The sequence below is a fragment of the Chiloscyllium punctatum genome, chromosome 21, assembly GCF_047496795.1.
Source record: "Chiloscyllium punctatum isolate Juve2018m chromosome 21, sChiPun1.3, whole genome shotgun sequence".
NCBI lineage: Eukaryota > Metazoa > Chordata > Chondrichthyes > Orectolobiformes > Hemiscylliidae > Chiloscyllium > Chiloscyllium punctatum.
This window is the reverse complement of record NC_092759.1, coordinates 22858025-22872246: the sequence shown is the minus strand read 5'-3', so window position 1 is coordinate 22872246 and position 14222 is coordinate 22858025. Positions and strand designations below refer to the sequence as shown.

General features: G+C 43.5%; 1 protein-coding gene across 1 annotated transcript; it reads right to left on the bottom strand.

Annotated features, from left to right (window-relative positions):
- Positions 1 to 1760: 1760 nt before the first annotated feature.
- Positions 1761 to 12390, bottom strand: LOC140492486 (uncharacterized). Its single transcript, XM_072591373.1, has 4 exons — positions 12249 to 12390; positions 11596 to 11789; positions 10837 to 10944; positions 1761 to 3033 (listed from the first exon to the last, which is right to left on the bottom strand). The coding sequence occupies exons 1-4, from the start codon at positions 12388 to 12390 to the stop codon at positions 2383 to 2385; spliced, it is 1095 nt and encodes a 364-aa protein (XP_072447474.1). The 3' UTR covers positions 1761 to 2382.
- Between the last annotated feature and the right edge of the window lie 1832 nt (positions 12391 to 14222).

Here is a 14222-nt window from a genome sequence, read left to right as displayed (position 1 = left end):
AAGATGGATGAGGGAGATCCAGTAGATGTAGTGTACCTGGACTTTCAGAAAGCATTTGATACAAGTCCCACACAGGAGGTTAGTGAGTAAAATTAGGTTGCATGGTATTGGGGGGCAAAGTACTAGATTGGATTGAAAATTAGTTGGCTGATAGGAAACAAAAGAGTAGTGATAAACGGCTCCATTTCGGAATGGCAGGCAGTGACCAGTGGGGTACTGCAGGGATCCGTGCTGGGACCGCAGCTTTTTACAATATATGTTAATGATATAGAACATAGAACATAGAACATAGAACAATACAGCACAGAACAGGCCCTTCAGCCCACGATGTTGTGCCGAACTTCTAACCTAGATTAAGCACCCATCCAAATGCCGCTTAAAGGTCGCCAATGATTCTGACTCTACCACTCCCACGGGCAGCACATTCCATGCCCCCACCACCCTCTGGGTAAAGAACCCACCCCTGACATCTCCCCTATACCTTCCACCCTTCACCTTAAATTTATGTCCCCTTGTAACACTCTGTTGTACCCGGGGAAAAAGTTTCTGACTGTCTACTCTATCTATTCCTCTGATCATCTTATAAACCTCTATCAAGTCACCCCTCATCCTTCGCCGTTCCAACGAGAAAAGGCCGAGAACTCTCAACCTATCCTCATACGACCTACTCTCCATTCCAGGCAACATCCTGGTAAATCTTCTCTGCACCCTCTCCAAAGCTTCCACATCTTTCCTAAAGTGAGGTGACCAGAACTGTACACAGTACTCCAAATGTGGCCTAACCAAAGTCCTGTACAGCTGCAACATCACTTCACGACTCTTGAATTCAATCCCTCTGCTAATGAACGATAATACTCCATAGGCCTTCTTACAAACTCTATCCACCTGAGTGGCAACCTTCAAAGATATAGAAGATGGTATCAGCAATAACATTAGCAAATTTGCTGATGATACAAAGGATGATACAACCACAAGGGATGAACTCAGATTTCTCGTTTCCTCATTTCCCCTCCCCCCACCTTGTCTCAGTCAAATCCCTCGAACTCAGCACCGCCTTCCTAACCTGCAATCTTCTTCCTGACCTCTCCGCCCCCACCCCACTCCAGCTTATCACCCTCACCTTGACCTTCTTCCACCTATCGCATTCCCAATGCCCCTCCCCCAAGTCCCTCCTCCCTACCTTTTATCTTAGCCTGCTGGACACACTCTCCTCATTCCTGAAGAAGGGCTCATGCCCGAAACGTCGATTCTCCTGCTCCTTGGATGCTGCCTGACCTGCTGCGCTTTTCCAGCAATGCATTTTCAGCTTTGTCTCTCTTGATCCTTGACTACCTCAGCTATCTATATTTACTCTTCAAACCAAAGCCAATATCTTGTCGAGAGACAGACAGAGACAGACAGAGATTCACACCTATGGCTGGGATTCATACCTGGCACTGTGAGGCAGCAATGCTAAACACTGAGCCAGTGTGTCATCCTGGTTGGGGGGTAAGGAGTAAACAGCCAATTATTTGAAACAGATATGATCCACAGTTTTGGGTCAATTTCATCTGACATTTATGAAATATGCATCATTGTTTTATATAATCAGATGTGTGATTGTATAGCCACTGGCATAAAGTTAACAGTGCAACTTACATCTTACAAAAAGAACCATATCTTAATTATATTTTGTAGAACATTTATTTCAAAATGATCAAGTGAAGATAACAGAAAGCAGATTACATTCAGAACACATTTCTTTGTCTGCAAAGGTGCAAAGGCATCTTGATCAATTTTGTACAGTGAATCCAAAAAGACATCATAAAAACATTATTCAGTAAACATGAAAGCTTCAACAGTTGGAGTTATTCTGTCACCAATTCATAATTCTCATCGAAGCATATATTCTGCACAATAACCCCAAACTAAAAATATTAAGTTAAAACATATCAGAAGGAAAGCAGAATGTTTGTGGATCCCCACAATGGCTCAATAGATGTCATTTTACCTACTTTACAAATGATTTTCAAAAGTAATGCCTTTCTGTTTGGACTGAATGAAACATCCATATCTGTTACAGTCACCAGTCCCTCCAAACTGCACTCCAAACTAGAAATAAAACCATGTATCCTTATCCCATCCACTCAAACATAATCTGGTTTAGAAAGTATTTGAGCACCCATTGAAACAATAAGGCACGACTCAGGCCAACTTGCTAACGCAAGTTAATGAATTTCCAAATATCAAACATGACCCTTAATTCAGCTTGATATTGAAATCAGACATTTCCACTTATCATGCTCCCAGTTAAATGAAAGTATCATTTAATTCTAAAGATTTCTTAGAAATCTTAAGGCCAAAACACTCTGAGAACAACATTCACACATTCTTCTCCCAAATTCACATATTGCATTGAGCACCACTCAAAGTCACAGGATGGCCTTCACTGAACAGATCAGCTGATCCAGACTGTTGCATTTCATAAGAACCAAACACTGGTGCAAGTGTCAGATAATCTGGCAAAGATACATCATTTTGTACTGGATTCCAGTTATTTGGGTTCATTTGGAAGTCCTGAGTAGAAACAATCAGTTCTCTCCCAACTGTCCCCATGTTAAAAGAAGATGAAACTTGGTGACATTCTGAGGGAGGGTAACTTGTGGATGTAGCAATGCATTGAATGTCCTCCTTGATTGATGGAGATTGGTGAATTCTGACAGCTGGGAATCCCATTCCTGATCTCGAAATCTGATTCCGGAAACTCAAAGACTGTGTGCCAGGGATCATAAGGCATTCTTTGTGAAAGTTGCCAAAATTGGGGTCTGAGCATTGAGCTGGTGGAAAGTTCTGGAAATATGAAGAAACAGGTGGATATTGAAGATCTCTACGGATTGGAGAAGACTGTACAATGTCCACAATCGGATGCTCCATGGAGGTTCGATGCCTCCTATACGATATAGCTTGGCCACTGGAGAAAACAGACTGTTGCTGGGAGCTGATAAGATGGGGCTTTGTTACAGTAGGTGTTAGTCCTCGAGTCAGGGGGCAGGTCTGGAATGAGAAACAAGACATCAATTGTGTGTCTGTAGAGCTAGTTAAATGCCATAGACAATGGGAAACAGTAGTATAAAGGGAATAGTTTAAGTGAGTTGGGACCCTATAAGAAGTCAATCAATCATCCACTGTAAATAATGGTTCAAGAAAGCAACTCACCACCTTCAAGGCCAAGGGATGGGAATATACATTGGCTGAGCCAATGACACCCATGCCACAAGTGAATAAGAATAAAAAAAAATTATGAACCAACCGTAGGATGTTTAATCATAGAATGGTTGGAACACAAGTCATATTCTGTGTTGGAAGCCACTTCACCTATCTCTGCAAAGGGAACTCACGTAATCTACCCAACCATGCAAATGTTTTGGCATTCAGGTGGTTTTCTCATTCAGTTTTGAAAGCGGAGATTTAAATTGGATCCCCCACCACATACACAGTTGATTCTTGATCCTAAACACCTCGTTGAGTATAGGAGTTGGGAATGTCATTTTGCGGCTAGAGAAAAGTGGTTAGGCCACTTTTGGAATATTGCATGCAATTCTGGTCTCCTTCCTACTGGAAGTTGTGAAACTTAAAAGGGTTCAGAAAATAAAAAAGTTACAAAGATGTTGCCAGGGTTGGAGGATTTGAGCTAGAGGGAGAGGCTGAATAGGCTGGGGCTGTTTTCTGTGGAGCATCAGACCCTGAAGGGTGACCTTAGAGGTTTTTAAAATCATGAGGGGCATGGATAGGATAAATAGACAGTCTTTTTCCAGGGGTGTGGGAATACAAAACTAGAGGTCATAGGTTTAGGGCAAGAGGGGAAAGATATAAGAGGGACCTAAGGACCAACATTTTCACGTAGAGGGTTGTGCATGTATGGTATGAGTTGCCAGAGGAAGTGGTCAAGGCCGGTACAATTACAAGATCCAAAAGCATCTGGATGGGTATATGAATAGGAAGTGTTTAGAGGGACATGGGCCGGGTGTTGGCAAGTGACACTAGATTAGGTTGAGATATCTGCTCGGCGTGGACGGGTTGGACGCTATGACTTGTTATGCAGGCTAGAAGATGAAGGAGCAACCAAATCGCATTGAATCTACTTCATCATTCAATGAGATTGTGGCTGATTGGATAATCTTCAATTTTACTTTCCTGCATTTTCCCCATAACCCTCAATTTTTTTTTAAACTAATTAAAACTCTGAAAATGTTTTGTTCTATATTTACCATAAATAAATTACATCTTTCTCAACACTTCCGCCAACAAGAAGCAGTGACTCTACCCTCCACAATATCCACAACTCCACCAACCTTCATGTCATCGGCAAACTTACTAACTCCCCCCTGCCACTTTCTCAAAGTCATTTTTATAAAGCACAAAGAGCAGAGATCCCAGAACTAATCCCCATGGAACACCACTGGTCACCAAGCTCCAGGCTGAATACTTTCCATCTACCACCACCCTCTGTCTTCTATGGACCAGCCAATTCTGTATCCAGACAGACAAGTTTCCCTGTATCCCAAGCCTCCTTACTTTCTGAATGAACCTACCATGGGGAACCTTATGAAATGCCTTGCTAAAATCCATATACACCACATGCACTGCTCTACCTTCAATGTATTGTCTCATCCTCAAAGAACTCATTAAAAAGGTTTGAGAGACATGACCCACCCCTCAAGGCCATGCTGACTACCTCTAATCAAATAGTTTTCCAAGAAATAGTAAATCCTGTTTCTCAGAATCCTCTTCAATACTTTGCCCACCATGGACACAAGACTGACTGGTCTGTATTCCCAGAATTATCCCTACCCCCTTCCTTGAATAAGGGAACAACAACATTTGCCACCTTCCAATCATCTGGCACTATTCCAGTGGACAATGAGGATGCAAAGATCAGCGCCTTTGGCGCTGCAATCTCTTCCCTCACTTCCTGTAGTAACCTCGGGTATATCCCGTCTGCACAGGAATTTATCTATCCTTACATTTTTCAAACTTTTCGGTACATGGTCCTTCCGAACATCAACCTGTTCGAGTCTGTTTCATGCTGTCCTCAGAAACATCATGGTTCCTCTCAGCAGTGAATACTGAAGCAAAGTATTCATTAACGACCTCACTTAGCTCCTCCGATTCCAGGCACAAGTTCCCTCTACTATCCCTGATTGGCCCGACCCTCACTCTGGCCATCCTCTGGTTTCTCATAGAAGTGTAGAACACCTTGGGATTTTCCTTAATTCTACCTGCTAAAGCTTTTTCCACATTCCCTTCTAGCTCTCCCAAGTCAATTTTCAGTTCCTTCCTGGCTACCTTGTAACCCTCTAAAGCCCTGTCTGATTCTTGCCACCTCAAGCTTACACAAGTTTCCTTCTTCCTCTTGAAGAGATGTTCCACATTCCTGGTCACCCAAGGTTCCTTCAACCTATCATCCCTTCCTTGCCTCAGTGGGACAAACCTATCTAGCACTTGCAGCAAGTGCTCCCAAAACAACCGTCATTTCTATTGTGCATTTTCCTGAGAACATCTGTCCCCAGTTTAGGCACCTCAGTTCCTGCCTAATAGCATTGTAATTCCCCATGCCTCAGTTAAATACTTTCCCATACCATCTGCTCCTAGCCCTCTCCCTGACAATAGTAAAGATCAGGGAGTTGTGATCACTATTATCAAAATGCTCTCCCGATAGATCTGACCTCTGGCATGGTTCATTGCCAAGCGTCAAATCCAATATGGCCTCCTCTCTTGTCAGCCTATTCTATATATCGCATCAGGAACCCTTCCTGGACACACATGACAAAACCTATTCCATCCAAACTATTTGGACTTAATTTAGGAGGAGCCAGTGTTGGACTGGGGTGGACAAAGTTAAAAATCACAATACCTTGTTATATTCCAAACACATTGAAGGCACTAGCTTTCAATGCACTGCTTCATCAGGTGATTGACCAAGAAGCAGCACTTTGAAAGCTAGTACCTTCAAATAGACCTGTTGGACTATAACCTGGTATTGTGTTACTTGAACTAAGTAAGGTCCAATCAATGTTAGGAAAATTAAAGCCACCAGTGACAACAACCCCATTACTTCTGCACCTTTCCAAAATCTGCCTCCCAATCTGCTCCTCCGTGTCTCAGTTGCTATCGGGTGATCTGTAGAAAACACTCAAAGTGACTGCTCCTCTCCCGTTTCTGACTTGCACCCATACGGACTCTGTAGACAAACCCTCCCCAACGACCTCCCTTTCTGCAGCTAGGATACTATCCCTGATTAGCAATGCCACTCCTCCACCTCTTTCCCACCCACCCCCCCCCCCAACTGTTACTTTTGAAACATCTAAACCCTGTACCATTAAAACAACCATTCCTGCCCCTGTGATAGCTAACGTTCTGTAATGACCACAACATTAATAGTTCCAAGTACAGATCCATCCACTTCCTCCCACACCAGCCCTGTAGCCACATGTTTATCTACACTCACTCTCTGTTCCTAGCCTCACTAGCACATGGCACCAGTAGCAATCTTGAGATTATTACTCTGCTTCTCCTACCTTCCTGCTTCCAACCGGACTCCCTATATTCTCTTTTCAGCTCCTCCTCCCTTTCCCTACCTATGCCATTGGTACCAATGTGTACCACGACTTCTGGCTGCTCTCCCTTCCCCTTAAGAATCCTGTAGACTAGAATTTGGATGCAGAGTACAGGGTTAAAGGCAGGATTCTTGACAGTGTGGAGGAACAGAATAGATCTTGGGGTCCATGTCCATAGATCCCTCAAAGTTGCCACCCAAGTTGATACAGTTGTTCAGAATGTTTATTGTGTGTTGCCTTTCATTAACGGGGTTAGGGTTAAGAGCCCTGGTTAGACCATATTTGGAATATTATGTTCTGTTCTGGTCACCTCATTATAAGAAGGGCGTGGAAGATTTGGAGGGTGCAGAGGAGATTTCCCTGGATACTACCTGGATTGGAGGGTGTGTCTTATGAAGAAAGGTTGAGGAAGCTAGGGTTTTTCTCATTGGAACAAAGAATGATGAGAGGTGACTTGATAGAGATGTAGAAGATGTTGAGGCATAGATTGAGTGGATAGCCAGAGACTCTTTCCCTTGGTGGAAATGTCTATCATAAGGGGGCATCATTTTAAAGGTAATTAGAGGAAGGTTTAGGGGAGATGTCAGAGGTAGGATCTTTACACAGAGTGCTGGGTGCATGGATTGCACTGCCAGTAGTGGGAAGAGTCAAGTACGTTAGGGACATTTAAGCAACTCAGATAGGCAATTGGATGATTGTAAAATGAAGCGAATGTGGGTTTGTCTGATCTTAGTAGGATAAAAGACCAGCACAACATAGAGAGTTGAAGGGCCTGTACTGTACTGTGCTGTTCTATGTTGTTCAGACTAGACTGCTAGAATGATTTTGAACACCCATACCAAATCTCCTTTCCAAACAACCTCAGATTCTTTAACCTCTCTCTAGTTTCTCATCATTAGAATAAAATCTTCATATTCTTCCTAAAGTCCAGTGCCCGCAGTTTTGCGCAGAACGCCAGGTGAGTCTGAACCTGATGAAAAAATAGCTAAGGTGCCTCTTATGCTTTGGAATAACCAATAGGAAAGTCATTGCTTTAAACCAATGGCACATGGAAGAAGATTCTGCAGTCTTCTTTTTAAAATAGGAGTTACCAGAATGCAAGGAGACTTGGATCTGCAATGCTGCATTATTTGAGTGTAGGGGTAGAGAAGGGGAATATGCCAGACACCGCAGCTCTGTGGGTGCTGGTCAGGACTGCCTGGCATAGAAAGAACTCTGACTGGTTCCTGGGCAGTAACTTTGAGTTTGGACAATGCAGGAGAAACATTATCTGTGAAAGAGAAAGCAACTAAATCTCTCTCTAGATCTAAATCACAAAATTCTGAGTAGTGCCCCTTCTCCTCTGCAAACCCTTTGTAGAATGAATCTTAACCAGAAATGAATTCTGAGGCAGTTGAGGATGAGTTGTGATGGATAAAAAGAACATTTAAGTAAATCAGTACAGAAAAACACCAGGGTCCATCAGAATCATTTGCTGGATATTCATGAAGATAATGAAAGTAATTGTCAAAGGAACTAGAACAGCTGTATCCAGGGTATGTGGATGGCCAAGAGAATGGCAGATGGATTATACGGTGGGGGAACTATGAAGCTAACAAGCAGAATAGTTTTGGGAAGGGGAGTACCTTTCAATGCTGATGTTTGGATGGACTTTGGTGTACCTGTTCTTTTGGTGGAACACAGAATGAAAAACTATAGAGGGAGTGCATTGAAAGCTTACCAGACTGACGCCTGGTTTAATGAACTTATGTATGAGGAGGGGTTGGATTGGTTAGGAATATATTTGTTAGAGTTTATAAGAATTGGGGGATTGAGGATAGGGGTGGAGAAGGGGAGGATATAAAAATCTATTACATTCTAACAAGAGTAAACAGGGCAAACAGGATGTCTCCAATGACCAGGGACTCCAGAATGAAGGGTCACAATCTATGGGTATGCTATTTAGGACAGAGGAGGAGGAGGAGGAGGAGGAGTAGGAGGAGAAGGGATGTCTTCACCCAGAGTGGTGAGCCTGTGGAATTCAGTACCACAGATGGTACTTGAGGTCAAAACATTGAATGACTTCAAGAAGATATTGGAGATTGTACTTGGGTCAAAAGGGATCAAATAAATAGAGGGAAAAGCAGAAACTGGCTAATCAATGGCAGAAGAGGCTGCAAAAGCTGAATGGCTCCTAATTCCTACATGTTTCGATTGTGATAAATGTCAATGGGAAAATCAGGAAGGGAGTGGGCCTATGTTGTAGAGACATTGGATTACAAGAAATGCTACAGTAATGCAGGGTTTTAATGCAGCCTCATTTGGAAAATTGCATACAGTGGAAGATTATATTTGCATTGCTGTCTGTACAGTGAAGGTTCACTATCTTTAGGAAGTGCAGACAGAGAAGGATTTTTTAAAAATGGGATATTCATGGGATGTGGAAGTCACTGGCTTGGTCCCCCCCCAGCAAGTATTGCCCAGCCCTAATTGCTGGGAGGACAGTTAAGAGACAGATTTTAGGAAGCTTGGTAAGAAATTGAAAAAAGGTAGCAATCTCTGGAATATTCCTGGTCCCGTGCAGTAGTGAGTACAAGAATACAAAGATAGAGCAGACTATATGGGAATATGGTATCATAGTCATGACCAGGATTTGGCTGATGAGTAGAATTGGCAGCTCAATATTTCTAACTTGTAGAATATTATGACCTGACACCAAGGGGGCAGCTGTAATGGAGAGTCCACGATATTGATCAAGAATTCAAAGATAGCTGGGGTGGGGAGGGGGGGGGGGGGTAATCTTGGAAAGACCATCAGATGAGACTATATAGGTAGAAATACGAAGGGGGGCAAACACACATAGGTGTGAACTATAAACCACAAACAACAAACAAGACAAAAATATTATGGTGGAGTACTGCAAAATATAGAAGAAATTAACAGTGAACAAGAATATGTGGAGGGGTTTAACAGCCTTAAAACACTGACCTGGATGAGATGTATCCCAAACTGTTGAGGGAGACCAAGGAAGAGATATCAGAGATATTGGCCATCATTTTCAAGTCTTCCCTGGCCAGAGATGAGGTGCCAGAGGACTAGAAGACAGCGAACTGTCTCATTTAAAAAAAAAAGGGAGGCAGAGATAAACTATACAATTACTGGCCAGAACAACCTAATCTGTGATAGGAAAATCGTTAGAAAGAAGAGAGAAAGTACATCTACACCTGACAGTTATGGAGTATTCAGGAATTTACAAAATGGATTTTTTTAAAATGAATGATCATGTTTGACAAATATGGTCAAATTTCAAGGATGTAACGACAAGTGTTAATCAAGATAGTGCATTGGATGGGATTTAATGATCCCTCCACGGCAGACTGTTCAAGAAAGAAAGATCCCATGGGATGCAAGGCAATGTGGCACATTGGATCTAAAACTTGCTGAGAGACATAGCAGAGGATGATGGCAGAGAGAAGATTTTCTGCCTGGAAACCTGTTTCCAGTGTGGTTCCTCAGAGCTCAGTCTTAGTGTCCATGCAGTTTGAGGTGTACATTAATGATTTGGATTTGAATGTTGGGGTTAATGTTTTTGGGCCTGGATGACATGAAAATTGAAAATAGTAAATAGTGAGGAGGGTAGCTGTAAACTGAGTGGATATCAACAGACTTGTCAGCTGGGCAGAGTGGGAAATGGAATTCAATCTAGAAAACGGAGGAAGTACATTTGGAGAGAATTAACAGGGTAAACTATTATGTCAAAAATCACAACACCAGATTATAATCCAACAGGTTTATTTGGAAGCACTAGCTTTCAGAGCGCCACTCCTTTGTCAGATAGCTGCCTGGCAAAGGAGCTGTGCTCTGAAAACTTGTACTTTAAAATAAATCTGTTGGGACTAGTTGTGTGATTTTTAAACTTTGTTCACCCCAGTCCAACACCAGCACACCCACCTTATGAACAGTTAGGGACCTGGGAAGTAGAGATAATCAGAGAGACACTGATATGCACCCACACCGACCTCTGCAGGTAATAGGACAGGTACATTGGTGTTCAGAAGGCACAAGGGATACTTCATTTATTAAATGAGGCACAGGATCCAACAGCAGGAAGGCTATGAGAGAACTGTATCAGTGTTTTTCTCCTAAGGAAGAAAACATTAATCTACATTTAACAGAATAATCACTACATAAATTTGAGCAAGGCAGTTCAAGACAGGCACGTGGAGAGAACTTAGTATTCCCAGAGTTAGTGCATTCTTACCTGGGATGAAACAGGATTGAAGCTGGGTTGATCCCAAGAGGTTCCTGGGGTTTGGATGCACTGACTGCGTTTCAGCTTCATCCTCCTATTCTGATACCATGTCTTGACCTGAAATGAGAATGACCAAGGGGCTCACCTGGTTGAAATTTCACAACATGTTCATTGCTTTACTTTTTCCAAAACCTGTGCTGGCTTCTTTGAAAGTGCAAACTGTTCCCAATTCCCTTGACCCTGAAACATTTCACTAATACCCCTTTCCAAAGTACAATTAAATCAAGTTCCTCCCTTCCTGCAGATGTTGGAAATCGGAAATGAAATAACAATTGCTGGAGAAACTCAGGAAGTCTAGCAACATTTGTTGAGAGAGAAACAGAGTTAAAAGGTTTCCAAGTGACTCTTGTTTAGAACTACCTTCTTCAAGATTAGGTATCTCCTACCCAATCACCCCTTTCCTTCCTCCTGCCCTACCCTACCCCACCCCACCAACTACCTTTCTTCACCAACACCCCCTTCCCCATTTGTACGATTCTCTTCCTTTAGTTTTAGTGTCTCTGAAACGTGACCTAGAGGAGACTAGAATTTGCAGTCTCTCCAACCAATCACTAAGCTGTCCCTGCAGAAGGAGGCCGTTCAGCCCATCTGTTACCACTAGGAAGTGCCTTCTCCCGAGCCCCCAGTACTTTCGGAGAGAAATCTCACTCGCTGCTCCTGCTGAGCGTGATCAGGACAGTAACCTGGTTGGAGTAAGGTTCCTCTGACCTGTTTACAATTCAGTCCGAGGGCGGTGGCGAGCTCTGTCCTCTCTTGTGGAGAAATATATTTCTGCCTGTGAAACCGTTGCATCAGTTTCCTTTTCTGCTCCTCGCTGAACACTGTTCGCGCTCGGCCCCTGGAGGATTCCGTCTTCTTTGGGTCCTGTGGCTGGTCGGTGCTGGTCACGGGGTTTGGGAGCACTACATGTGAACCGTGCAAACACAGACAGACAGTGAGAATTCAAAACACACACCCACACACAGGCAGACAGTCTCTGTCACACACGCCCACCCACCAGGAATTATCCGTTCCTCGGCTATTCATTTCTCTTCTTGTCTGGGCTGGGCTTCATTTATTAGGAACAGTTTCTCTGGTGAAACTATCCGCGCCACCAAAGAGTCCAACACCGGACATACTCCCGGGTTGGATCTCGGTCACTGCTCACCTGGAGAATTCCAGTCTCCTGCCCTGGAATCTCTGAGGGTCCGGCGAGATCTCACGGTAGTGCCACGACAGGCGTGGAGGACACCAACAGTTACTCACTACATCCCATTCCAATCCTGCTAACAGCGTCTATACAACTGCTGGACATGCCTGTCCCCTTCCACCTCCCTCTTTCCCATTCCTCTCCCTTCCCTCTCCCGGAGGATCTCACTCACACTGAGGATTTGGATATTGTTCCTGCACCTTCTCGCTGCCGGACGGGCCGAACTCATAATCAATCCGGTTGTAAGTGAGGAACTGACTGCTGTAGGCATCCTCCTGTAAATCCTGTAGGAACTGGGTGTATTGCTGCTCCATTGCATTGGGGAGTCTGAGTGCAGGCTCACGGTCCTGCCTGTTTGAGGAGCTCGGGTTTTATCGCCCTGGTTTTCACGCCTCACTGCCCCAGTCCATTCAAATGCAAATGAGCGGCGGCAAAGGTGTGACATCTGCTTCAGGTATCAGGAGGTTCTGAATGTTTACATTAATCTCTTCAAATCTCCAACTCCTTACATTCCAGTTAGTTTTTACCGAAATTTGAAGTGCATAATTAGGCCTTTTGACAGTGAGAAAACGGATTGCATGTACTGTTGCTTTACTGATTGGAAAGACAAGCGGCGAGGTGGAAGGCCACTCTAAACACTGGGTTCCAGCCTTCATTGTTGGTCCTTCTAGGGGCACAGTGGAAAACAAGTAGCAGAGGTAGGCCATTCAGCCCTTCAAGTCTGCACCACCATTCAATGAGATCATGGTTGATCTGATCATCGTTAATTCCACTATCCTGCCTTTCCCCTATGACCCCGATTCCCCTTTCACTGATTAAGGTTCTGTTGCCCTCCAGAAGTTGTTGTTCTTTAGCACTGGCCTGCTGGAGCTAACGTCAGCTCGTGTCTTACACAGACTCACCAACACTCTGGCTGATCTCACACGCTGATGGTAGGAATATGGAGCAAATAACGAGGCCATTCAGCCCACTGCCGTCATGCCGACCAACAAGGTGCCCAACAGGTAATCCTACCTTTTAGTTCTTGGTTCAGTGTGATATGGTACTTGTTATTTATATAATGAAATTACAATACTCTTTCTGGCACAAAAACAGAAATTTCTGAAAATAAACTCAGCAGGTCTGGCAGTGGAGAGAAATCAGAATAAATGTTTCAGATCCAGTGGCCCTATTTCAGGAATACAGACAAGAGCCAATCTTAGCCCCAGCAACCAGTGCCAAAGAATAATTTCTCCATGAGGGAAACAGAAGTTTCATCACTAAGAGGGGAATCAAAGGTTTTGAGAATAGGGCAGGATAGTTGAGTTCAGGATGATCAGATCAACCATGATCTCATTGATTGTGCAGATTTGATGGGCTGAATGGCCAACGTCTGCTCCTTTGTCTTCTGGACTGCCTGCAGGGGGAGGATCTCCAAAAACCCAGTGTTTGGAGAGGGTTCCTCCACATCATTTATTTCTGTAATCTAGGTCAGGATTTTTAAAGCCAAGAATACAATCTGTTTTGTTTCAAAATAAATTTCTTCTTGGCATGTCAAAATGCCAACTTATGCATTTATTAATAAGAGTCACTGGACCCAAAATATTAACTGTTTCTCTCTATGGATGCTGCCAGACCTGCTGAGTTTTTCCACTAATTTCCATTTTTGTTTCTGATTTTCAGCTTCTGCAGTTTAATTAGTGTTGTGATCCTTTTGGTATGTTGTGGTTCTTTCAATGGTGTGTGACTGAGTCATGCTATAGAACATAGAACATAGAACAATACAGCACAGAACAAGCCCTTCAGCCCACGATGCTGTGCTGACCACTGATCCTCATGTATGCACCCTCAAATTTCTGTGACCATATGCATGTCCAGTAGTCTCTTAGATGTCCCCAATGACCTTGCTTCCACAACTGCTGCTGGCAATGAATTCCATGCCCTCACAACTCTCTGTGTAAAGAACCCGCCTCTGACATCCCCTCTATACTTTCCCCCAACCAGCTTAAAACTATGACCCCTCGTGTTAGTCATTTCTGCCCTGGGAAATAGTCTCTGGCTATCGACTCTATCTATGCCTCTTATTATCTTGTATACCTCAATTATGTCCCTTCTCCTCCTCCTTTTCGCCAATGAAAAAAGTCCAAGCTCAGTCAATCTCTGTTCA